The sequence below is a fragment of the Gobius niger genome, assembly GCF_951799975.1.
Source record: "Gobius niger genome assembly, chromosome: 17".
In the NCBI taxonomy this organism is placed as follows: domain Eukaryota; kingdom Metazoa; phylum Chordata; class Actinopteri; order Gobiiformes; family Gobiidae; genus Gobius; species Gobius niger.
Window position 1 is genome coordinate 26,769,252 of NC_136868.1, and position 25,983 is coordinate 26,795,234.

A 25,983-nucleotide genomic window follows, 5' to 3' on the forward strand; every position below is an offset into this window, starting at 1 on the left:
GTTGTTCTTTCAGAATTCCTAAAAAGGCCGGTGAGCCAGAAACCTCATCTGCAAAAGACAATAAAGCACTTCCTGTAAAGAGTAAACATGCCAATTCACCGTGTGAGGCCACGTCATCTTCAGTCCCACAGTCTTCCAGTCGCATCGTCTAATGTAGATGTTCAAAAACAAGATCCTTCGCAATCTTTTGTGAGCGACGGTTCACCTGCGCATCATGCTGACTCATCGCTTTGGCAAGATGAGGTAATTTGTCAATGTGGAGCTGTTTCAAAACAATGAATACTTGTTATATATTTATAACATTATATAATATTTGTTATAATATTTGTTTCTTGTTTTTGCTCCAGATGTTGGTGGTGGAACAGCTCCATCAGGGTCGCTCAGATAAACTTCTGGAGGTGAATGTAATACAAAGCTATGGGGAGCTTACCTGTATGGAGATAGACCCACCAGAAGAGGGGGCTGCAGACACACAATGTAATTGATAGCAAAGCAAACAAGGCACACATTTTACACTTCTCAGTATTAAAGAGGTTCTCAACCCCGCTACTTGAGGCTTAAAATATTACCTGCCGGGTATTAAAACCATCTACGAATAATTTGAACTGATTGAAAGGGCAGGACAAGATGGAAACACGAGAGAAAGGCTATTCTGTAACACAAAAGCATGAGCAGATACTTAAAACATGGTGTCATTAGCTAGATATCCAACTCTAAAGTTAAGAGTGAAAAAGACAGTGACATACCTGGAGTAATGGCATTGAAGAGGCCATTTCGAGTGACCAGCCCTCGGTTCATCTTATGTACCGCTCACTCACCGCTCTAAACAAAAACAAGGGGGAAAGACACATGTTAACCAATACTATTTCATCCCATGGATTGATGGGTTTGATTCTGATGTAATATGAGCCCTTTATACATAAATGTGCCATGTCCTTTCAGGGCTGAGTAAACGTCCATCCAGTATAGCCTTTGAGTCACCAGGTGGCGCTCAATTGATGTAAGGTATTTATTTAGCGTAACACAGTAAATATAAAGTTGTAAACAAAGCTGGCTTTCTCTATCTCCGATATTAATGCAAACAGATTGCAGCTTGTGTAATAGCAGGGCTGCCAACTTTTCACCAAACTTTTGCGTGAAACATTGGTCGGTCCCGAGCTGGGGGGCCTTTTCATGGCGATAGTGTCTCGTAATCATATTCAATTCTAAGCCAAAAGCAAGTCTACGATCTACATGACTGAGCACATCAGGAGCTGCATATGGATCAGGGGGGGTTTGGCAAAACCCCACATGACCATCAGAACCTATTGAAAGTGTGGGAGGGTACTCTGAAGGGGGGTTTGGGGGTCCTCCCCCAAGAAATGTGTAATTTATAGCCTGGCCTACCACAACTACTAGATGCACTCATGCAGTGTTCATTTTAATTGAGTTTTAGCGCTTTGAGATGGAGCACCTTTTGAGAGAAATCATTATTATAGGGGCGACAGAGGTGCAGCTGGTAGAACGGGTTGTCTCATGATCGGAAGGTCGGGGGTTCGAATCCCACCTCCTGAAAGTGCACACTGTCGTTGTGTCCTTGGGCAAGACACATTGCCCCCAGTGTCTGCGTACATCGGTGTGTGAATGAGAGTGTGATCCTTGCTGTAAAGCGCTTTGAGTGCCTCATGTAGGTGGAAAAGCGCTTTATAAGTTGAGACCATTTACAATTTTCAGTTTTAGCCACGTTGGTGTAATGCACCATGACCTTTGACCTGGGAAAGTGGAATCTACCTTGTAACCTAGCAACAGGTCATATTCCAAAATGTTTCATGACACATTCCTTCCTGCACCACATGGAATGCTGTGTCTGTTGCTATGGTGAGTCCAGGTCATTTCTGCCAAACTGTTGGTTTAGTTCACATTGCGACTCCGTCTTAGCAAACGCACAGCACATTTCTGACAGTTTTGATCGACTTTTAGTTTGTTTGTACAAACATTTGTGACATTAGCAAAATGGAAAACGCCCAAGACACTTCCTACAGTGTTACAGAAGGAGCTGAAGCTTTTTCTGAAAAAGACCGACCCAAGCAAGAGATCCAGGAGCTCCATGACAGAGAGCGTCAGTGGAGAGAGGAGAGATCAGTTCTCCTTCAGAGAGAAAGATGGAGACAGGAGCGTGACAGGCTCTGGCTGTCGTTTTTTCATGCCAGAGAACGACAGTGGTCAGAGACGCAATTTGAGAATGAAAGACGTTGGTGTGAGTGAAAGTCCTGCATGAGCAGCAGTTACAAGACTTTGAAAGCGCCGCACGAGAGTCTGCAGGACGTGAGGAGCTTCTCTTAAACGTGTTAAAAGAGGATGAAAGGCATCTCATCATCGAAGTTGAAAGAACATCAGAAATATTAATCCCTCAGACGACGAACACACAGGGTTTAGGAGAAGACAACGTCCAGCAAACATTTGAGCCAGCGAACAGCGCCAACATGAGCGAGAACGATTTCTGAACGATCCTTCACTGACAGTTGTAGAAATGGTTCCACTAAGACCTAAGCCTCAACAAATAGGTCTAAATTACTTAAACTCATAATATTATTCTTAGTTTGAAATGAAAAAACTAAGAATACGGATTAGTCCACTTGGTTTGGTCAAATGAAAACTGTGTCTTCTAAAATCTGAATATATTCTTCTCAGGGATAAACACACATCTCAGCTCCCGTTGGTTTCCTCTGCAGGCCGGAGCACTGAGGCACCAGGCGGCCGTCCCAGGAGGAGAGCGCCCCCTACAGGAGACCAGGGCCCAGACAACGTTGAGCTGAGGAAACAACTTAATGCAGGTGCAAGGACGATGCTGCTCGAACGACGGCGGGCCACAGAGCGAGGACCTGCAGCTGCGTCTGGAAGCCTCTGACCCCGGGGTCCCGTACGGTGGGGTGGGAGGGGCCTCTGCGGCGAGCGGACCCTACGAAAAGCTGATTTGTCGTCAGAGAAGTAAATTTGCTGCCATTGGTGTGACAGGGCCGGTGTTAGGACGGGGCGGTGGTTGTAGGACTTAAGGGCGGGGGGAGGCTTAGGACAGGGCGGTTGTTATAGGACTGGGGGGGGCTCTCTCACATCAATGGCATAAAATTTGCTTTTACTGAGCTCAGTTTGGTAGAGATTTGATAGTCCTGGATGGGACAACATGGGGCAAATTAGCGAGGGGTAGGACCTCGGGCGGGGCACTACCGAGGGGTAGGACATCGCGAGGGGTAGGACCTCGGGCGGGGCATTAGTGAGGGATAGGACATCGCGCGGCCTTTAGCGAGGGCTAGGACATTGCGCGGCCTTTAGCGAGGGCTAGGACATCGCGCGGGACATTAGCGAGGGCTAGGACATCGCGAGAGAGGATAGGGCGTGACATTATGGGGCGTGAGGGTACTGCGCGTAACCGGACTGGGCAGCGACAAGATAGTTTTTCTGAGTTCAGCTCTGGGACAGATGAGTCACCAAACCCCCCCATGTGCAGGACCCGGGGCAGGGCTCCACGCAGCTGCAGTGGACCTCGTTCTGTGGCGGCTGTCGCGGGCAGCATCGCTTTGTACCTGCATTTAGGTTGTTTCTTCAGCTCAACGGTCTCGGCTCAAGTCTCCTGTGTTGGGACACTCTCCTCCTGGGACGGCCACGTGTTGCCTCAGAGCTCAGGCCTGCAGAGGAAAATAAGGGGAACAGCTGGTGTGAGTTTAATCACTCCTTCCCTCTTAAACTCTGTACAGTTTGGGAAGAGAGTAAGAATGTATGACAAATGTTTAGAGGTGATCAGGAACTGTCTGTTTTTGAAGTTACAAAGATGCTTTTACTCAAGTAAAGTATTTATTTTAATCGTAAAAGTTGTTCGGTCAAATGAAAACTGTGTCTCCTAAAATATGAATATATTCTTCTCAGGGATAAACACACATCTCAGCTCCCGTTGGTTTCCTCTGCAGGCCGGAGCACTGAGGCACCAGGCGGCCGTCCCAGGAGGAGAGCGCCCCCTACAGGAGACCAGGGCCCAGACAACGTTGAGCTGAGGAAACAACTTAATGCAGGTGCAAGGACGATGCTGCTCGAACGACGGCGGGCCACAGAGCGAGGACCTGCAGCTGCGTCTGGAAGCCTCTGACCCCGGGGTCCCGCACGGTGGGGTGGGAGGGGCCTCTGCGGCGAGCGGACCCTACGAAAAGCTGATTAGTCGTCAGGGAGATAAATTTGCTGCCATTGGTGTGACAGGGCCGGTGTTAGGACGGGGCGGTGGTTGTAGGACTTAAAGGCGGGGGGAGGATTAGGACATTGCGGTTGTTGTAGGACTGGGGGGAGGGGGGGGTTAGGACAGGGCGGTGGTTACAGGAGTAGGGGGGGGGGGGTTCTCTCACATCAATGGCATAAAATTTGCTTTTACTAAGCTCAGTTTGGTAGAGATTTGATAGTCCTGGATGGGACGACGGGGCAAATTAGCGAGGGGTAGGACATCGCACGGGGCATCAGCAAGGGGTAGGACCTCGGACGGGGCATTAGCAAGGGCTAGGACATTGCGCGGCCTTTAACGAGGGCTAGGACATCGCGAGGGCGAGGACATCGCGAGGGCTAGGACATCGCGAGGGCTAGGACATCGCGAGGGCTAGGACATCGCGAGGGCTAGGACATCGCGAGGGCTAGGACATCGCGAGGGCTAGGACATCGCGAGGGCTAGGACATCGCGAGGGCTAGGACATCGCGAGGGCTAGGACATCGCGAGGGCTAGGACATCGCGAGAGAGGATAGGGCGTGACATTATGGGGCGTGAGGGTACTGTGTGTAACCGGACTGGGCAGCGACAAGATAGCTTTTCTGAGTTCAGCTCTGGGACAGATGAGTCACCAAACCCCCCCATGTGCAGGACCCGGGGCAGGGCTCCACGCAGCTGCAGTGGACCTCGTTCTGTGGCTGCTGTCGTGGGCAGCATCGCTTTGTACCTGCATTTAGGTTGTTTCTTCAGCTCAACGGTCTCGGCTCAAGTCTCCTGTGTTGGGACACTCTCCTCCTGGGACGGCCACGTGTTGCCTCAGAGCTCAGGCCTGCAGAGGAAAATAAGGGGAACAGCTGGTGTGAGTTTAATCACTCCTTCCGTCTTACCCAAACTGTACAGAGTTTAAGAACGTATGACAAATGTTTCGAGGTGATCAGGAACTGGGTCGTCTTCAGAAGTTTACCGTCATATTTTTGAAGTTACAAAGATGCTTTTACTCAAGTAATGACATAGCATAATGAATTCTTTGGGACTGAACTTAGAATTAAACTCCTAGGATCTAATCAACAAGATGGATGACTTCCATCCTCTCCAAACTGGCAATCCTATGTTTCTCCTTTTGCCAGAAGCAAGACCCCCACTGGGATAGCAAGGAACCCGCTAAAAGTAGAAACAGGAACTGATGTTAAAACTCATTCACAAAGCTGGACAACTTCCTTGAGCTGTTGACATCCTGCTGAAAAGCCACACTCCTCTGGATTCAGGATTGAAACCAACATCTTGGCCTTGTGTTTGAGGTCAGACAAAGTTCCCCCCCACAGACAGTGGATTTCCATGCAAAGACTGTCCTATCACAAAGAAAGAAACAGATTTCAACTGTTTGGTTCTTTTATGACACTCATGAAACAGGTCTGAAGCTTCTGCTGGCCATGGACCCTCTGGACGAGACCAAAGACTCTTTACTGACAATGTGACTAATGTACATATTAACTGCCTCACTATGTGTGTCACACAAATGTTTGACTCTGTTGAATATTCATCAGTAATTGATGGAGTAATAATGTTGCCTTCAAATTTAGAGATACGGCCTGATCTCGCTCTTATAAAACTTCTCTTTGTTGTGGTGACCATCCACGCTCGTCTTCCCTCCATTTCAAACCTCATGTTTCTCATTTATTTTTCTTAAAAAATATATACATTTTTGAGCTCAGTATAATCGTATCTGCTCCTTTTAAGTCGACAATTTACCATTTGGAGCAAATCCTGGTTAAAAAAATAACTTTACAAATGTAATTTTCTTTTTAATTTTGTAATTAATTAATTTATTGGTTTATTTTGTCGGGACAGTGCGTGTTAATTAACATACATGGGTCTCGTGCATGTAAACATGCCACACTGGATTGCAGCCTTGGGCTAATTCCATCCGTTTTTAGTGGGAGGGGAAACTGTTTTTTGATCACAATTGTTAAAAGCACCCTTTGCAACATAATGAAGCCCTGGACGGGCTCGACCGAGCGCCGGCCGCAGTAGCTTTAAAGAGCAGCTCAGCGCGGCTCCACGAGAGTACCCGCGCTGGGCCTGAGCGAGTATACTGGAGAGCCTCTGGGGACCCACACAAGGAGAGAAGTGGTGAAACCAGGCGCACCTGGCTCCTCTCGGGCGCCACCAGGCTGACCACCACGGTGCCAAACCCGTCCTCCAAAACAAGTGCTGTCCACCTCCATGGCCTCCAGGTGAAAGATCGCCTCCATCCTGCGGTGTCTGTCGGCTTGGTGTTGAGCGCAGGCTACTCCAGCTCTGACCAATGTCCCCTTTGACCTCGCCATCGCCATCCGTAACTCCGGCCAATGATTATCTCCCTACATGTTTCGTGTGGGTCTGATCTCAGTGGCCGCGTTACATCGGTTGATTTTCAACCTACCAATCAGCGAGCAGGGGAGGCGGGGCTTGTAGGTGTAGCATTTGATCGCTCACTTCACTCACTCGGGCGCATTACATCGCCTACGTGAAATCAGATCCAATCGTCTCAAACTATAAAAGGAGTTCACCCCTCCCACCTGAAAATGGAGCTCAATTGTGAAGATCCAAACCCTCTGTATGAAATGAGCATGAGGTAAGACCAGGCTACCTTTGACAATTTTTATTACATTACTTTTAAAAACCCTTTGTAAACCTATCGATCAGGCCAAACCGTATTAAAGTTAATTAGACCAATGTAACAAAGATACTCCATCAATTACTGTAATTGTCATTCACCCCATTGAGGACCTGTTATACATTAAACCTTAATAATGTTGATGCTTAAGTGTGTGACCTCAAATTTTGAATAAATATTCACATTTGCATTTAAAGTTTGGATTTCTACGTGTTATTGTGCTTTGATTTCGTCAGTATAGTTAAAAGATTCAAGATTTCATTCCTACAGATATGTGTTAATAGATTTATATAAGACTTTCTTCCTGAATGTCCATAATAATCTGTCAAAGAACAGAGTTTGAGCGAACCCCCTTTTATCCGTTTAGAAAATCCAAATTGTTTAATTTCGTGTAATTATACTTTGTAGTCTAACACTTCACGTAACCATATTTAAATAGGGAAAACGTGGAAGAGCTTGGTAGCTTCTATCTTGACCTGTTTTGGAGCTATAGAGGGGGAGAGGCTAAATGCTAACGCTGTCTGCGCTGTGTTTACGTGATTGAAGGCACGGGTGAAGACCAGACAGGTCCGAAAGAACTCGTCAAAGCTAAGGTAAGAACATATCTCAGTATGTAAAAACGGTGGCCTATTCCTTTAAAGAATTATGTTTTTGGGCCCCTTTCAAATTGGGGCCTCTCGGCAAATGCCCAGTGGTCCCCCTTCATCGCTACAGCCCTGCCAAAAGGTACAATGACAAAATGTCTCTCTAATGTTTCTCTGCGTCAGTCATTCCAATTATTACCAACAAAAAGCAGCACAAGCTTTAGAAAATATGAAAATTTGATCTCTGTATTTTGCAGTAGGCCTATGTTAGAGCATGTTTGAAAAGGGGCGCAAAAGGGGAAAAAAACCGTAAGTAAAAGAGGTCTAGCTTCAACGCAATCTCCGCTGCAACCGTTGTTTATTATTTCATTAGGACCTTTATTTCTCAAACTCGTTGCTTTATGCTGCTCACTTAGAGCTCCCTGTGTGGCAGCAGCAGCAGTGGTGGAGGTGACCGGGGCGGAGGAGGCAGTGTGCGGTGATGTCGCTTCGGAGGCGGCCGAGAGCGGAGTGAGCTGAGCGGAGTGAGCTGAGCGGAGTGAGCTGAGCGAACAGGTGGAGGATGTGAGTGTCGGGGCTCCTGTAGCCGCCTCGTCACTCACGGAACCCACGCGCCTCTTTCTCTCCCATGGCCCGGGAGAGCTGGCGCTGGGAGCGTTTGGGCTCTCTCTCTCGCTGTTTCCCTGGAGCCGCGCTCTAAAACCCTTTCTCCGCAGGCCGCGCTCACGTCCTGCGGGTCGTGCATTCGCAGTCCTTCTGCCACTCCTCTCTCCGTCCGCCCCACTCCAGCAGTGACTTTTGTTTTGCAAAATAAGCAGGCACAACTTAAGTGACGCCCCTCCTTCGAAAAGGAATAAAATAATAATAAAACACACACACACACAATATTTTTTGGTTGAGCGTGTGATATGAGTGTGGCGTGAGAGCGTGTGAAGACACTCAAATGCGTGTGTCTCACGGTGAAAGCGTGAGAGTTGGCAGCCCTGTAATCAATAATGGAAAGCTGCAGACCCGGAGCCGAGAGAAATCTACCGTGAAAAGCGAATCCACCGTGATAGTGCGCCCTCTGCTGGCAAAGACAGATATACGACGGTATTTAGCTCATGTTTTACAGTTGCATCGTAGGGATTATTTTGTGTAATTTAGTTGACATGTAACTTAGTTTAGGCTACATGTACTATTATTTGGGTTATTTTATGTTATTTTGGTTATTTTGAAATTAAAACTGTATGTTTTACTCTTTTCATTGTATTTTGTAGGACAGAGCCTTCATTTGTTCATTTGTTCAACAAGGGATAGAGACAATATTTTGGAACAAAATCACATTTTTATTGTGGTAACGGCCATTGCTGTAATCAGTAAAGAAAGGAGAGAAATCAGGTTAATAATGTTAGCTTGCAGATGCAAAAACAAAGTAAAAAACAACATACCGTCAGTGTCTTCCCTGTTTCCTAAATTCAGCAGCATCTTTCTGTCAACTTCACTAAACAAAAGATCAACACTGATGTCATTAATGTGTAAAAATCAAATGTTGTAATTCTGGGCTAATAATGATAATAATGATAATGATAATGATAATGATAATGATAATAATAATAATAATAATAATAATACTACAGTCAAAACTAGTCTGGAATGACATATACATGCAACAATGTGCCATTAATAATGGTGCCATAACTTTTTTTAAATTTGTATTTGTCCTTTATTTATCCAGGATAAAACTCGTTGAGATTAAAAATCTCAAGAGTGTCCTGGTCAACATTCTTTCAAATTAAAATATGCAATAATTTGCCACAGAAAGTAAAACGTACCCGTAATACATAATTATGAATAAATTATATATTTACTTTACAGCCTGCAATCGCATTTTTTGGGTGGCATGTAGGCCTAATTGGGATTAATTATTGTTTTTACTCATTTACAACGAGCATAAACGCTATCTTAAGCAGAAAATTAATGTGTCATGTTATCTTTATCAAACAACAGAAGCATCTACGATTTCAAAATTGGTTCATAAGAAATGAAACTAACTCGGTTGAAGTCTCAGGTTCGTTGAGTTGATCAAATCAATCTTCCCAAGACCTAAGAGCGTCGTATATCGGTCTTTACCAGGAGAGGGCGCACTATCACGGTGGATTCGCTTCACGGTATTTCTGTCTCCGCTCCGGGTCTGCAGCTATCCCCTACTCCCTGTAATAGCACTTATAGGCACGTAATGTCTGCCACCAATCTTTAAACCAATGATGCCTTCATGACTCTTTGGCAACAGATACGCCAGTCATCATCATTTATATATATTAAAATATATTGACTTACTTTTGTGCTGTCCTGCACTAGATTGTGACATCGTTGTCCGTGATTGATCCACGCAGTAACTATGAGTAACTCACTGTTCTCACTACGGACACTCCATCAGATGGAACACGTATATGTACATATATTTTCCCCAATAAAACGTAGTTTCTGTCAGCAGCACCCGCACAAATAAAAAAGTTACAGAGACAAAGCAAAGCAGGTCCACAGCTGCTTCTAATCGCGAAGCTTTAGCTAATGCTAAACTAAGCTAAGCTACTGTAAACAAACCACAGCTTCCGTAGAACCTATGGCAGTTCCGAATGAGAACGTGGAAGGCTACGCAGCAGCCAATCCAACATTTTTATTTAAATAAGATTTCATTTGGTGGCGAATTCATCAGACTACAGAAAGACTATTATTATCATTGATAAAGTCATGGTCAAAACTACCTTCGATTAGCATTGTCTCTGTTTGTGTTTCCGGGTCAGACCGGAGAGGCGAACGGTCTAAAATTCGTTTTTTCTTGGAGTTTAAAATAGAATGGCCAAGACGTACACGGACCATGAGGTAATTTGTCAATGTGGAGCCGTTTCAAAACAATGAATACTTGTTATATACACTGCTCACAAAAACTTAGGGCACACTCAGAAAACACAATGTAACTCCAAGTCAGTCAAATTTCTGGGATATCAGACTGTCCAGTTAGGAAGCCACGCTTATTGTGAATCAGTTTCACTTGGTGTTGTGGAAATTAAACAGACAACAGGTGGAAATGAGAGGCAATTAGCGAGATCACTCTAAAAGAGGAATGGTTTTGCAGGTGGTGACCACAGACCATTTCCTGTCTTCATCCTTTGTACCGTATTTTTGGAACACTTTTGCATTTGTCCAGTGTTCTCACCACTAGAGGTATCATGAGGAGCATCTACAACCCACAGAAGCTGCTCAGGGAGTGATGCTCATCCAAATGGTCCATTCGTGCTGTGGCAAGAAGGTTTGCTGTGTCTCCCAGCGCAGTGTCCAGAGCATGGAGGAGATACCAGGAGACAGGCCAGTACACCAGGAGACCTGGGGGGGGGGGCTGACCGAGGTCAACAACCCAGCAGCAGGACCGCTATCTGCTCATTTGTGCACGGAGAAACAGGAGAAGCACTGCCCGAGCCCTACAAAATGACCTCCAGAGGGCCACAAATGTGCATGTTGGTCCTCAAACGGTCAGAAACCGATTCCATGAGGGTGGTATGAGGGCGTTGGGCCGGTGCTTACTGCCCAACACCGTGCAGCCCGATTGGCATTTGAGAACACAGCGATTGGCAGATTGGCCAATGGTGCCCTGTGCTCTTCATGGATGAGAGCAGGTTCACCCTGAGCACATGTGACAGACGTGACAGAGTCTGGAGACGTCCTGGAGAATGTTCTGCTGCTGCAACATCATCCAGCATGACCGGTTTGGTGGTGGGTCAGTGATGGTCTGGGGAGGCATTTCATTGGAGGGCCGCACAGCCCTCCATGTGCGAGCCAGAGGTTCCCTGACTGGCATGGGGGACCGGGATGAGATCCTCAGACCTATTGTAAGACCATATGCTGGTGCTGTGGGCCCTGGGTTCCTTCTGATGCCTGATAATGCCAGGCCACATGTGTGTGTCAGCAGTTCCTGCATGATGAAGGTATTGATGTTAAGGACTGGCCTGCCCGTTCCCCAGACTTAAATCCAATAGAGCACATCTGGGACATCATGTCTCGGTCCATCCATCAAAGCCACGTGGCACCACAGACTGTCCAGGAGCTGACTGATGCTCTAGTCCAGGTCTGGGAGGAGATCCCTCAGGAGGACATCCGTGGTCTCATCAGGAGCTGCCCAGGCGTTGTAGGGAGTGCATTCAGGCACGTGGAGGCCACACACACTACTGAGGATGATACAGACTCGTTTGGAGGAATTTCTACAGAATTTGGATCAACCAGTGACCTGGTTTGTCACTTTGATTTTGACTATAATTTTGGATCCAGACCTCCAGGGGCTGAGAATTTGATTTCCATTTATCATTCTTATGTTATTTTGTTCTCAACACATTGCCCTACACTATGAATAAAGATTTTCATCCGAAAAATCGAATTGATTGACATCTAGGATGTGTTTTTTGAGTGTGCCCTAAGTTTTTGTGAGCAGTGTATTTATAATATTATATAATATTTGTTATAATATTTGTTTCTTGTTTTTGCTCCAGATGACGGTGGTGGAAGAGCTCCATCAGGCTCGCTCAGATAAACTTCTGGAGGTGAATGTAAACCGGAGCTATGGGGAGCTCACCTGTATGGAGATAGACCCACCAGAAGAGGGCGCTGCAGACACATTGATAGCAAAGCAAACAAGGCACAAATGAAATATGATTGACACTAATAACTGAAGCTAAACTACTACACTATTGTCTTTAGGCAAAGAACTACCTCAGCAAAACATAATTATAGTTCTGGACACCAACATATTGATCAGTCACCTGGAGTACGTAAAAAAGATTGTGTCTCGCGGTTTTGAAGGTAAAGTATAAACAACAGCATTTGAATTGCTGAAATTGTCAATGCTATGATGAAATGGTTAGCTGGTTAACCTGAAGCAGCCAAAAGGTTAATTAAATGGTTACTGGACAAGCCATGAACTTCAACTCATTAACCTCATAACCCCCGCCATAACAAAGTGCATTCTCTCCGGTCCAGCTTTACCCAAATCTAAATTTGGACCCACAAAACTCATCTAAACAGATATTTTTCCTCGTGCTTTTTTTTTTTCTTTCATTATTGCTTTTTTGTGACTTCTCTGTGACTCTTGTTGCATTTTTATCAGTTTTATGTTGCTTTTTCTTCACATTTTTGTCACTTTTTCATCACTTTTCTGTAACTCTTTTGTGGCCTTTTTGTTGCATTTTCAGCACGATTTTGACACTTTTTTCAAGAAGCTTTTAGATTTGGGTAAAGCCAAACTGGACAAAATCTGCTCAGGTGGGAGTTTAGAGGTTAATAAAATCTGTGGTAGGGCTGCATGATTTTGGAAAAATATATTCAAGTATTACACTTAGATTTAGTTTTGAAGGTCTGTACAGGGCTTCCACAGGGCAGTAGAAAGCATCAAAGGTCATGAAAAAGCATTGAAATTGATTTAAACAGGAATTAAAAGTCTTCTTTGAAATGAACATTTACTGCCAGTTAGTGAAAATACGAAATTCATGTTTGATTTTTGATTTGGATTTTTTTTTCTTCAGTTTTACATAAATTTTTGCTCAAATTATTCCCATTGTTCCAGTGTCTTTTTATTCATATTTCTTTCCACAGCTATTCAAATTGGTTGCAAATCTTGCAATCATTAAAAAGGCTTTAAAATGTATTCAATTTGACTTGCTGCTTCCTGTAGAAACCCTGCCATGATTTAGTTAGTTAGTTATCTTTTTTCCACAAATAAATGCTTTTGCGATATACTGAAGACCAGAAAGTTAGTCCCACACATCATCAATCCTTGCAGAAAAGGTATTTATTTCTGCCGGGTCGAAACGTTTGTATTTATTAAATACATTTTCTGGAAGGATTGATGGTGTGCGGGACTTCCTTTCTGCGACTGTTTATCCTACGCACCCGTCTGGATTTGATGTACGAAGCCGCCTGTCTTTGTCTGCATTATACTGAAGACCAGAAAAGTATTTCCTTTATGTCTCTTATTCTCGTGGCAGTGGTCTTTCCTGTGGTCCTCATTCCGTGGGTGGTGCTGCAGAGGAGCTGGACCTCCTCAAAAAGGGTATAGGTGTGTCAGGCTCTGTGGCTCGCTGGGCCATCCCGGCAATCTCCTACATTAAGAACAGCCGAAGGGTAGAGAGAGCCGGCTGTGGGGCCAGTCCATGCAGCAGGCCGCGGGGAGCACAAGTGAGTGAGAGGAACTTTTCACAACTTTATAACCAAGGGGAAAATATCAGCTGCTCAGTCCTATAATAAAAACTGTCTTCTTTTTTTTTACACAATGCTCAACATCCTCATTGATGTTGTGAGAGTATCTTTACACATAGTAGATGAGATTCAAATTTACACCATTATGTATGAGTCTGAAACTTTTTGACTCCAAAGCAACAACAATTCCCATAATGCTAAACTTTCATCTGAGAAGAGCCACTAACAAATGTATTTAGACGGAACCACGGCTAACATTGGACCATATTAAATTGGGTCTTCCTAGCAAGGGCTGACTTAAGATTAGACAAGGCCTAAACCAGGATTAAACTTTTCATCTTTCACTGGAAAAACACACATAGGTTCCAGAAGCCAGTATTATGACTGGAGAGGAAGATCAAACAGGTGATGTGAATGTAGCTGAGAAATAAAATAAATAGATACTCTGCAGTTTACTATGTTGTCATACTTTTCTGTACTTTTCTTTTTCTGAAGTAATACATTAACAACATTTTTACTTGCTCATTTTAGAAAACATTATTATCCATACGAAACACTAGATGGCACTGTATCACTGCTATTCTGTAGCAGATTTTGTTTCTCAAGGACAAGCACAAAAAAACAAAAGCAGAATTCAAAAATTAGCTCCTGATCATAGACAGTAAGAATGAACTTGATCTAATGGATTTTTTCTTTTCTTTCATTGTCATTATTGAACTTAGGCATTTCATTCTGAATTTCATGTGTTTGTCTCCACACTCGCAACATTTTATTTGACCCTTTCCCCATCTTTATTTTTGTTTTCGTCTCATTCTTAATAATGGAGCTGGCTCCAGCCAAATTGCTAGCATGAGCAAGATTCAGTTAGCTGAACGCAATGGGGGAAGCCACCCTCACTGTGCCCATTCCTTACAGCCTATGCTCGCTCCCTTATAGATCCAAACAGCCAACACGGCCCCCGAGCAATTTCCTTTAATAGCCGGCTGCATATATGGTTTGACCCCAAAAAAATTGCTACAAAAGGTTTTTAAATGGTTTTCTGTAGTATCAGGTGTGCTTATTAACATACTAAAAGTCTACCAAAATCTGACCACTGGAAAGGTCTAATTTTCAAGATGGCGTCCAAGAGGGTGGCGAGATCCTTAAAATGCCCATTACTCCTTTATTATTCATCCTAGACAAGTCATTTTGGTGTCTAACCCCATGTTTTGGGTGTCTAGGAATCCAATGGGCTTGTTCAAATTGTAGTCACATGATCACATAATTATTATATACAAATCGTGGACAAAGACTCTATATATTAACATTAGCGAGTTGTCATGGCATATAAATTTAGATATAGAAGTCAATAACTGTATACGTAAAACAGTGTATTTAAACAAATACAGTACGTTGCACCTCTTGTACATTTGTATTTACTGTTTGTTTTTTTCCCTTATCTTGTAACAGTGTACATATACAAATATATTTATTTGTACTTGTTGTGGGGTTTTTTTGTACTTAAATTAGACTAACTTATTTTATTACTGTTTATAAGGTTCTTCTAACTGTTTTATTGTGTTATTGAGTTAGAAGTTATTTCTCAAGTCTTCAGTAAATATTTAGTCCATTTCTATACAGTTATTGAAACTAAACCAACATTAGCTTCCTTTTCTAATAAAATGTGCACATTTTCTGGACACAGTCTGGTGAAGTGTTTCCAGTTTGACGCCCTGTCCCATCCCGTCCTTGTGTGATGCGTCAGGTCCTGGTGTATCTCCTCTGTGCTGCTCATGTTTATCTTCCACCTCTCTGTCCCCAGACCGTCTGAACGTGGAGAATAATGATGACCGAGTGCTGCAGTGTTGCCTGCAGTACCAGCTCCTGTACCCAGAGTGTGCTGTCATCTTATGCACGTGAGTCTCCCCTCCCCCGCCACCCACCACCACACACGCCTCCATTCTGCTGCTGCTGCAAAGAGTGTGTCCTCTGCAAATAATGTGGGCTTGTGACTCCAGCCAGATAGTTCCAGTTTGAAAGAGAGAGAAAGAGAATGGCCAGACACACTAATTGGGAGTGAATGGATCTGCTGAACAAGGACATTTCACTGGAGGGAGTTTCATTGCACAATAGCAGTGTTTTGTCACAGGCATATATTTTTTCTGCGTAACCCATTTTTCAAAACATTGCAGGTTTCCACTGACTCTGCTATTAATTAGTAAAGATTTGTTTATTTTAAGTTTCACCACAATCAACTCATAATCTACTATTTAATTATTGAAACTCAATGTTTTTAGTTTTGCAATTATCGAATCGCAAAGGCTGCAGTTATTTTAGGTCACATTATATCTTCTGTAAGCAACAGAATATCCCGTCTCCCTTTTATGCATAATATCTGCTATTTCGATAGTTCATTGGTCATGCATTTAAGTGAGGCATTTGTTTTTGGTTTTCATATTTGTAATCTCTAAAAATGTGAATGCTCCTCGTATAGATTGCAAAGCTTTAACACTTAACAAGTCAAGACAAATCTCAATTTTGACCGTGAAACACCCATGCCACTCTTCATACACAGATGTATCCTCCATAATGCTGTTGCTGTCTCCGATAATAAAAAAGCTTCCGTCTTTCTACCCCAGTAATGATAAGAACCTCTGCAGCAAGGCTCTAGTGAGTGGGGTCAAGGCCTTCATCAAGATTGATCTGGAGACTGAGGTTGCCAGATTCAGCCAAGGTGCTCTTTTCCTGCTAAACCTCCAAACTTCCATCAGCCCTCAAGCTACACCAGCACCGGGCAAGGTTCACGCATTGGCGGAGGCACAAAGTAAAACAGCAAGCCTCCTTTCTGTGGAAAAAGGTGAGCCGTGTTCCTACTAATAAAACAGGAACTTTCTTTGGCTTATTTCATCATGTCCAGATTATTGGTCATTTCTGCATGTTCTTTCGAAGTTAACAACCTTTTCGGAGATTGACCAGCTGATTCTTGGAGGGTAAAACACTATTAATCTCAAGCCATACGTATAATCCAGCGTAAATGCATTGAGTAAAAGGGTCCAGCAGAGGTTACGACATCTGCTTGACTGTACTGTGTTACAGCACATGCCATTCAAAAGGAAATGATTATGCCATCATTTCCTTTTTTCTCCATTCTATAGAATTATTCTCACTCTCAAGCACTCTGTTCATGCATTTTGCCATTTTTGCCTCTCATCTCACAGTCAACAATGCGGCCCACCTGAGCGACCTTGTGTGTCAGTTTGAAAGTGTCCTGCAGGAGGCGCTGTCAGATGTGCTGCAGGCAGAGATGACGGCTGCCTTTGAGGACCTCTGGCTGGAGGTAAACACACACAGCGGACAACTGTGTTTGGCTCGTTCCGCTGGAATAAATATGACAAGCGTAATAACTGCTTTTCCATGGAAATTGTAGCGATGTCTGTGTTTTGGCTGTTCACAGATTGTTTACAGAAAACCTCCCTGGTCTCTTAGTGATGTGCTGCAGTGTCTGAAAAAGCACTGGATCGCCGTTTTTAGACATATTGTGCCACGGGCCAAGCATCAAAATGTCTTGAACCTCATTGAATTCTTCACCTCAGGTATTGCTGAACTTTTAAGCGCTATTCGCTCTTTGGCCTTGGTATTTTATGTTTTAGAACTTGAGATAATGAAAATCTAGGGAAAAACAAATACACACAAGTCAGTCCCAATTCCTGTGCACATAAAATACCATATTTGCCAACAGGGAGCAGGTATGAGGCTTAAACTTCAGACTTTGAACAGTAGCTGCTTTTGGCTAGACATGCTTTGTCCTGAAATGATCAGTGCGAGTCCAGTGAATGTGAACGCACAAGATATAGAAGGCATCACCTGATGGCATCAGCAGGTGGAGTGGAGCGTTATGAGCCTGTGAGAAAGAGACTAATTGACAGAGGAATACTCAAAAACGCATGAATGAAATTATGAAACATGTTTGTAGAAGTTAAAGGTCATGGCTGTATATGTAACAATTCAGTTGTTTGCTTTGAACAGCCTTTTCTCTCATGTGTGAGTAATCCCCCTTTCCCACCCCTCTTTAAGTGTCCTGCAGATTTAGGTTAGTCATCCCTCTGATGAAAATGCTTATTTTTTTTCACTGGGCTCCACTCTGCGCCGGAATCCCACAGACAGATCTCCCTCCAGAATGGGGTCAGCGGCTTAAAACAGGCCGCTCCAATGTGTGTCAGAAAGATGCTGAGTCGTCCACTGCAGCGCTCCCGCCTCTGGATCTCATCACGGGGCTCTAATTACATTACGCCTGGAGAGCCTTCAGCTCCTCTTTTAGTCTATGTCCTTAAGTGTGTGTGTGTGGGGAGACTTCATCCATCTCGGAATGTGCAGGAGGTGAAACAATAGAGTTTGTTTCTGCTCAGTGCTTTCTTGGGTGACGAGCGTGACTCCGGAGTTCTCGGTCTCACACAGGCTGGCTTTGTGCCAGAGCTGTGAAGGCAGCAGGGAAGAGGAGGAGAAGGAGGGGGGGTTGGGAAGGCAGAGGAGGTGTAGGGGGAAGGGAAGGGGGAGACCGTAACCAAAATGTGAGACAAATCCAGGAGTGGAAAAGTACTGCATGTCGTTCTGGGTCTTTTCCGAACTGGTGATGGTATTGTAGCTCGTTGGTGCTGCATTTGTCTCAATGTAAATTAAGCACTATTAACTCTGAGAAGACACTGAGAAGATAAGTTTACTCCGATAAACTCATACTTTCTACCAGTGACTTGTAGGATTAAGTTTAATCTTTCATTAAACATTTTAATGAAATAAATTGTGGATTCTCACATGGCCCTCATAATAAAATATTAATACATATTGTAATATGTTTGAATATTGTTAATTTGCAAATCTCAATTATGTTATAAAGTTATTTATTTTATATTTCTTCATCTTTTGTATCAGTGAAACTATACACAGAAGTTTTGCCATTTTTAGACACCATTATTAAACTGAATTTATTGCTATTTGAAGTGTATTACTTTGTAAGGCAAGGCAAGGAAAGTGTATTTGTAGAGCACAATTCATAAGCAACACAATTCAAAGTGCTTCACAGTTGCATAAAATTACAAGAAAACAGATAAAATCAATACAAATGTAATTAATTACAGTAAAAGGCAAGCGCAGGTAATATTTTCATATGCACAGGTAAATAGAACTGTTTTCAGCCTGGATTTGAACATTGTCAGAGTTGAGGCCTGTCTCACATCCTCAGGAAGACTGTTCCAGATTTTAGCTGCATGAAACTGAAACGCAGCCTCACCGTGTTTATTATTGACTCTGGGAACCACCAGGAGGCCCCTCCCTGAAGTTCTCAGGGCCCGAGATGGTTCATACGGCTCTAACATGTCAGAGAGGTACTTTGGTGATAAACCATGAAAAGACTTGCAGAGCTGTTTTACATTCTGAGTGAGAAGCAGCCAGTGCAGAGACCGGAGCACTGGACTAACATGGTCGTATTTCCTGTTTTTTGTCAGGACTGTCAAAGGCAGCGCAGAACTAAAACTGAGACTTTGCCTGCGTTGGTGTTCATGTGGACACCGCAGATTACATCTACTATATTGTTTGTTACTGCAGGTAAAGGCGTGGACTGCAATTCTGCTTTAGTGGCGCTGCAAGAAGCTAAGGACCTTTTAAAAGAGTTTGTGAGGAGCTCGAGCCACGTTCCCAGTGCCATTACTGCTGTCAACAATCTGTTAAATGCGCTTCAAACTCAGGTCACTGCGCAAATATCTTTTATTTTTTATTCATCTGTAATTTCCTTTTGCAAACACTCCTCGGCTGAGGTAATGAGTGTGAAAGCAGCAATTAGCAATTAGTCTGTGCATGCTCGTGTTTGTGTATGGCGAGTTTGATTACACGTCATTTTTTGTAATGACTATAATGGCTGTCTGCCTGTATAGGGAGAACGCTCAGGCAGTGATGTTGTTATGAAGGAAGCCGAAGAGGACAAACAGTCCACATCACCTCCTGTGTCCCACGCTGAAGTCTGGGCCCTCTTTGGGGACATTTGGCATCATGTGAATCAGACAAGGTACATTTTTTAAAGGATCTTTCTGCTAGAAGTCATTGTATAACAGATGAGATGAGTTACATAAGGTTGCATACATATTAATGCAGTATTTTCAAGGTCTGATAAACTTAAATTTTTGATAATGATATTTTGCACCAAAGCTCTGTCCTGAAGTACTCAGCTCTGAAGTCAAATGGGGTTTTGTTTAATATGGTATGAGCTGTACGAAGCTGGCTCCCATTACCTTCTTTACAAGACTGGAATATCTTGAGTTATTATTAAAAAAAAGTAATTACAGTGGGAGGAAAATGTATGTAAACGCTTTGGAGTTTCTCACATTTCTAATGTGGTCTGATCTTCATCAGAATCAAAAGAATGAATAAACAGTGTCTGCTTTAACTAATACCACCCAAACATTTACATGTTATCATATTTCTATGGCCATAACATGTAAACATTCAGAGGAGAGGGAGGAAAAATTAAGTGAACCCAGGAATTTCGCTGAACTGCAACAGTTTTGTAAAGAGAAATGGTCCAAGATGCATCCTGATCTTTAATGGACCAGTTGGTATAACTAACTTGTTAAATATTGATAAAGTAAGCAAAAATAGTCTCATATAGTCTTATATAGTCTTGCTGGATATAGCGAATATGTGAAATAGTGAAGCTTCATTTATTTATTTAATTGATTGGGACAGTGCATATTAATGAACTAACATGAAATACATGCGTGCCGAATTGTAGCCAAAGGCTCATTTCGATCCATAGTCCCAGATGTAATGCATTTTAACAATTACTGCACTCCCATAATATTGTAAGCCATTATGTTAAATACATGTGTGTGTGTTTCATTGTCGCTGTTGTGCTGAGGACTGCTTTCCGTGACACTAGTTTATAGAAACTATCCCGTGGATGAAGTTGACTGTGATTCCTCTCTTCGTCTAACCCCAAAGGTGTTTTTTTTTCTGTCCCGCTGCAGCTTGGAAGTGTTCAAAGCTGTGGACTTTAACCCAAAAGCCTGTCAGAGCGTGCGGCCAACAGGAGGTCCTCCCCCACCGCGGGACGCCTTGGCGTGCCTCCACAAATTGCTGTGTATGGCCTCACAGCTGTTCCAAGCCTTCAGCAGGTATACAACTGGTCATGTTCCTGTAGTTGCTTGTAAGGGCTGCGGTGAAACTTTTTCTTTATATTTTGGTATCCAATTTCACCATAGTAAGGATAAATATAGAGGGGTAGGAAATACTCTCTCTATGAATGAATACACATTGTGAAATATTGCTTGCATCACTATAGTTACATCACATTTCAGGTCTATTTGAATCAGTATTCCAAATGTAAATTAAGGCCGGGACTTCTTTTGGGTTAATTCCAATTAATTAATCACATATGGTTTAGTGCAATTAAAGATATTTATTAATCACACTTTATTTTTGACTTTTTTACACAGACAATTTTTCAGTTTTCTTTTTCCTGCAGATGTTGCTTCGGGACGAACACTGCCTAAAGCCAAAAACAATTTTACTGTCAAACTTATTTATTCACACAGTTAAACTTATATTTATTTAAAAAGATCCTTCTCCAAAATAAATGAAACTGCTATTGTCTGCAATAAGGCATCACATCTCCACTTAAAATAAGTTAAAATGTAGGAAAATACAAAGAAGCATCTAAAGTGATTACAACCCCTAAATAAATGATGTTTAAGTGCGATTAAGTGCAATTAATGAATTACAAAGGGTATAATTTCATTGAATCCATCCTCACATTCAACATCACTGTCTGGTTTGGTTCACTCACTCTCACTCACCGTAACATGCTCAATAAAATAATCAAAATAAGCAATAAAATCATTGGTCAGGGGCAGGACTCAGTCAGGAGCATCTATGACTCCAGAGTTCTGAGGAAAGGAACCCAGATCTCCACGGACCCCTCACACACTCTGCACTCTCACTACGCCCTGTTACCGTCAGGGCGCAGGTTCAGGTCCCTCCCTCTGGGGACAAAGAGGGAGCAGGCATTTATGCCTGCTGAATAAATGACTGTGTGGACCTTGGTCTAGTACAGGCCCACTGTATTGTTTTTAATGTATTTATTATAGCACACTTGATACTGTTGTATGTCTGTGGATGTACTTATTTATCCTAACGGATAATCCTCATGGATAAATAAGTACCAAGTACCATATTGGTACTTCCTCTGCAAATTAAGTTCCTAACGGATAAATAAAATGAATTTGATTTAACTCGATTAAAAATTTGAATCGAGTCCCACCTCTAATATAAATATAAAGAAATAGTTATTGTCAAAAGGTGTAGCACGACTGAATCACATTAACAAATATTCACAACTAAAGAGAAGCAGTGAATTTACTTTGACCGATCTTAGAAAAAGCAGATGCTAGAGAGCCGTTCTTGATGAACCAGATTTGAATATTCACATGGACATTCCAAAATGCTATAAATATTAATCTGTCATTTTCTTCAGCCCATCACCGTTGCCACCACATATTGACACTTGATTCGTCAAGTGTGAGCAGTAGAAGTGTCAAGTGTGACAACAAGAACAAGAGTTTGAATAGAAACCATCTTCTCATTACATGCACTTGGTTGCTTAGCATACATGTCCTACTCGGCCCGCAGCGTCGGTCAGTTGTAATCTGCCCGACCTTTCGGCTTTGCTTTATCACCTTTTGCCCAGTGACACCGCCAAGTCGGCCACCGTCTATCAGTGCCAAGGTCATTGACGCCTTAGACAAGATCATGTCTGAAGGAGGCTCTTCTTATCACGGAGGTCCATCTGGTGCCAACAGGACCATCTGACAGAGTCTGGAGACAGATTCTCATTTCACAGCACACTGCACTATTCACCATAATGACAGGTAGAGAGGGTTTACAGCCGGTGCATAATTTTACAATAGACTGCTTTACATTTGGAGGACATTTGGGTGATAAGGCAAGACGATGTTTTCGAAGCAATTATTAGTCCGCAGTGGATATTTGAAACACGTCCAGGAGCATTAATTGAGCAAACACTCAAATATAAAGTGCTAAACTAACATAAGAAGCACATATTCCGTAATTGTGCAGACTCAGCATGGTCAGTCTTAATCATGACATAGTGGCTTTGTTTTATGCCTGTAGTTCTTATGTTATAACCAAGTATCAGTCATTCTCTGTTTTAGATTTTCCCATTTTCCCTACAGCAGTGACTCAGCGCTAAAAATATCCCTCAGACTGCTTTGCTTGCACTTTCAAGACTGGCACAGTTTCAGTCAGGGAGAGACTTGCTTATTTCATAAAACATGCATTGTCATTTTCACAGTGTTTCAATGACTTGTAAATGGATTAAGTATTATGCAGTTTTGATAACATTTTTTTTTATTTTAAGTTAAAATTCCCAAAATATGTTTAAACAAACACACACGCACAAGTAATAAGAAACAGAAGGAGACTAACGACCAAACTACGAACTTGGCGAGAAACACAAAATTACCAATTTTATTATAACAAAGACAATGGTGAACATTGCAGACGGCTCAGTGTGAATTTTGTTGACTTAAATATTTTTAAAATAATTTTAGTCAAAGTAAGATTTTTGAAGACTAAAATTAGAAAGACTAAATTAAAAGCACTTAATGGTTTCAACAATTATGGCTAAAATCTAAAGAAAGTACTAAATAAGTTTTGTTCCTTGTCCATGTGAACGACGCTCCAAAAAGCAGAATATATTATATTTATATAATTATATTAAAGCCACTCCATGTTACATTCCATCCAATAAATACAAACATTCATAAAATGTGGGGGTGGGAAAGGGGGATTACTCACATATGAGTCAGAAAAGGCAGTTCAAAGCAACCAAAATTGTTAAAGAGGGGGTATTCTGCTTTTTTCAATCACATAGCACCAGTCTATATCACACTACAATGATGAGCAAACCTTCTGTTGGTCTGTAAATGCAGTAAATTAGAATAACTGCCTTGTATAAAATTGCTCTCTCAAAATGGCTGTAGTGAATGTCTTGAAATAGGCCTGTCTTTAAGAACCTCTGACCCTTTCCGACACGCCCCCTCTGTGGCATCAGTGGGGAGGGGGTTCTGCTGAGGAGCAGTGGTTGGTTACTCGGCTGGAGACGAAAGCTCGGAGGCGTCTCCAGGAGGTGGGGGCGTTCCTAGGAGGACTCAGGCAAACCTATCCCTAAAATGGCCGCCATCAGAGTTTTTACAGATTACTCAAAAATACGAAAATGTGCCAAGGCAACACTTCAGGCATGTTTTTAATGAGGGAATGACTTAATAACATGATGTAAAGCTTGAAAAAGTCGATTTTGCATAATACCCCCCCTTTAACAGGAATAAACATCATGGTTTAAAACTGAATAGAAATATTTTCCGAAATCTTGACTGAAACTATTTAGATACACAAGACTAAAACTAAATTATTATAGATCTATGTTTTAAAATATTTTAATATATATCAGCCCAGCACAGTAAAGGCTTTTTAAAAATGTAAATAGATAATTATGATGTGGTAGGAGTGCCTTGCTTTTGCGTTTTTCTGTCATGTTTCTGTTCCCCAAACACCAAAGACAACCTTTCCCAGAAACTTTATAGTATTGACTTCCTCTTCTGCTCTCAGCATAGTAGCCTTTTAGCAAAACGTGCATTTGATTTAGTGACAAAAACACACGCTGAGGTGCCTTACATAGCTTATAGAAGCTCTGTCACAGTAGTTCTAATTTCTAGTTTCGCTCATGTTTTTCACATCTGTGTGGTTTCGTTCTGCTGCCTTTGTGCCGCAGAACTTCCCTATTCAACAGTGTGTATCAGGAGGCTGCTGCTCGCGCTCCGTTTCCATGGAGACACCTCAACTCATTTTCACGTGCTCGCAGCTAGGCCTGTGACTCACGCAGTCTATCTCTGTCCCCATCTCCCCGGTCGTATTATTGGGAGAACACTAGATATGGATAATTTTGCACTCTTTATTTCGCTAGTTTTGCATCCTATCATGACCTACCTTTTCTTTTTTGTTGTGCCACTGTTAGTCCTAGCACTGCATTAGGTTTTGTTCGGATGCTTTGTTGTGGTATAAAATAGAAGCATAGATGAGAAAGTAAAACGATATTCAGTAGCTTTGTGTGATTGCCTTTGGCCAAGCAAAAACTGCAGCGATCATACTCCACTTGTTTACTGTGACAGTTAATGCATACGTTTACTCTTTTGTTTTTCTTCTTCTTCAAAGGTATCAATACTGTTTTGTCTTTTCTAAATTTGATCTGTAATTGAGTGTGGGTTCGAGTATCTCAGTGGGTGTTGGTATCCTGGTTTTGTTTATTTCCTTGTACTCACAGTATAATGATTTCAGTATTGGATTATGAGAAACCAGGATACTCTCTGGGATATTCCGACAGTGTTAAGCAGTAATTCCAGTGGCTGTGTGGGCTACTCTTGGAATAAGTTTCCATATGTATCCACTCTTCATAAAGTCTTCCACGGACGCTGTGACAGTACTCTTCAGTATTATGTTTTTATTGGGATATTTATCTCTGCCATCCCCTTGTTAAAAGAAACCTTAAGAGCTATATTGCAACACTGATAAAGTGTTTTGCTCCTGATTTGCACGTCCCTGGATCCTAAATACCCTGGATACTCTAACATCATGTTAAACTGGGATAAATTAGACATATACCTATTTGATACCACAGTAGATAGAGAAAAAAAAAATCCACTTTTCCGAGTTGGATATTTTTTGACAACTACGATACCATTCTGTTTAACTGCATCATATAACTTAATCTGCACAATTGTGATGAAAAGCTACAGTCAAGATGCAGGAGACAGGAGTACACTGTTTAGGACTGCACCATTCATGTACCCTAATGGTTTCAAAATCAGTGTTAGTATTAGTAGTATTTTAGTATTATGACGCTATGGTAAGGTTGACCTATGAAAACTTAATAAATGTTCTTGTCCTTGCAGTTTCTTGACATCTTCTGCCTTAGCTGAAGCCCAGAGTCTCCTTAATGTTATGCAATCCACGGAGGCAATTTCTTTTACATGTAGCACCATTGTTGCTTTTTTGTTTTTCCTTTTTGCTTATTTATTCAACAACTGCACATTTTTTGCAGATTGTTAGTGTGGACAAAGTGACAGCCGCTGATCTTCTAAACTGCTTTGCACAAGAAGAGTACAGGTGAGTTAAATTCCTCAATTGTTTAAATGAAGGAGAAAATTATATTAATAATCAACTCTGAATATGAAGAATATTGATTTTAGTTTGGTTAAAAA

At 42.4% G+C, this 25,983-nt stretch overlaps 1 protein-coding gene across 1 annotated transcript; it reads left to right on the top strand.

Annotated features, from left to right (window-relative positions):
* Positions 1-87: 87 nt before the first annotated feature.
* On the top strand, positions 88-21,016 carry LOC306976491 (transcriptional protein SWT1-like; the record flags this gene model as incomplete). The annotated part of the gene is given in 13 exon segments (XM_079574424.1): positions 88-102; positions 348-477; positions 12,191-12,292; positions 13,474-13,514; positions 13,517-13,601; positions 13,604-13,663; positions 15,486-15,579; positions 16,303-16,520; positions 16,882-17,000; positions 17,118-17,256; positions 19,262-19,401; positions 19,588-19,718; positions 20,677-21,016. Coding segments are annotated over 13 exon segments (1,566 nt in total). The 3' UTR covers positions 20,969-21,016.
* Positions 21,017-25,983: the final 4,967 nt, after the last annotated feature.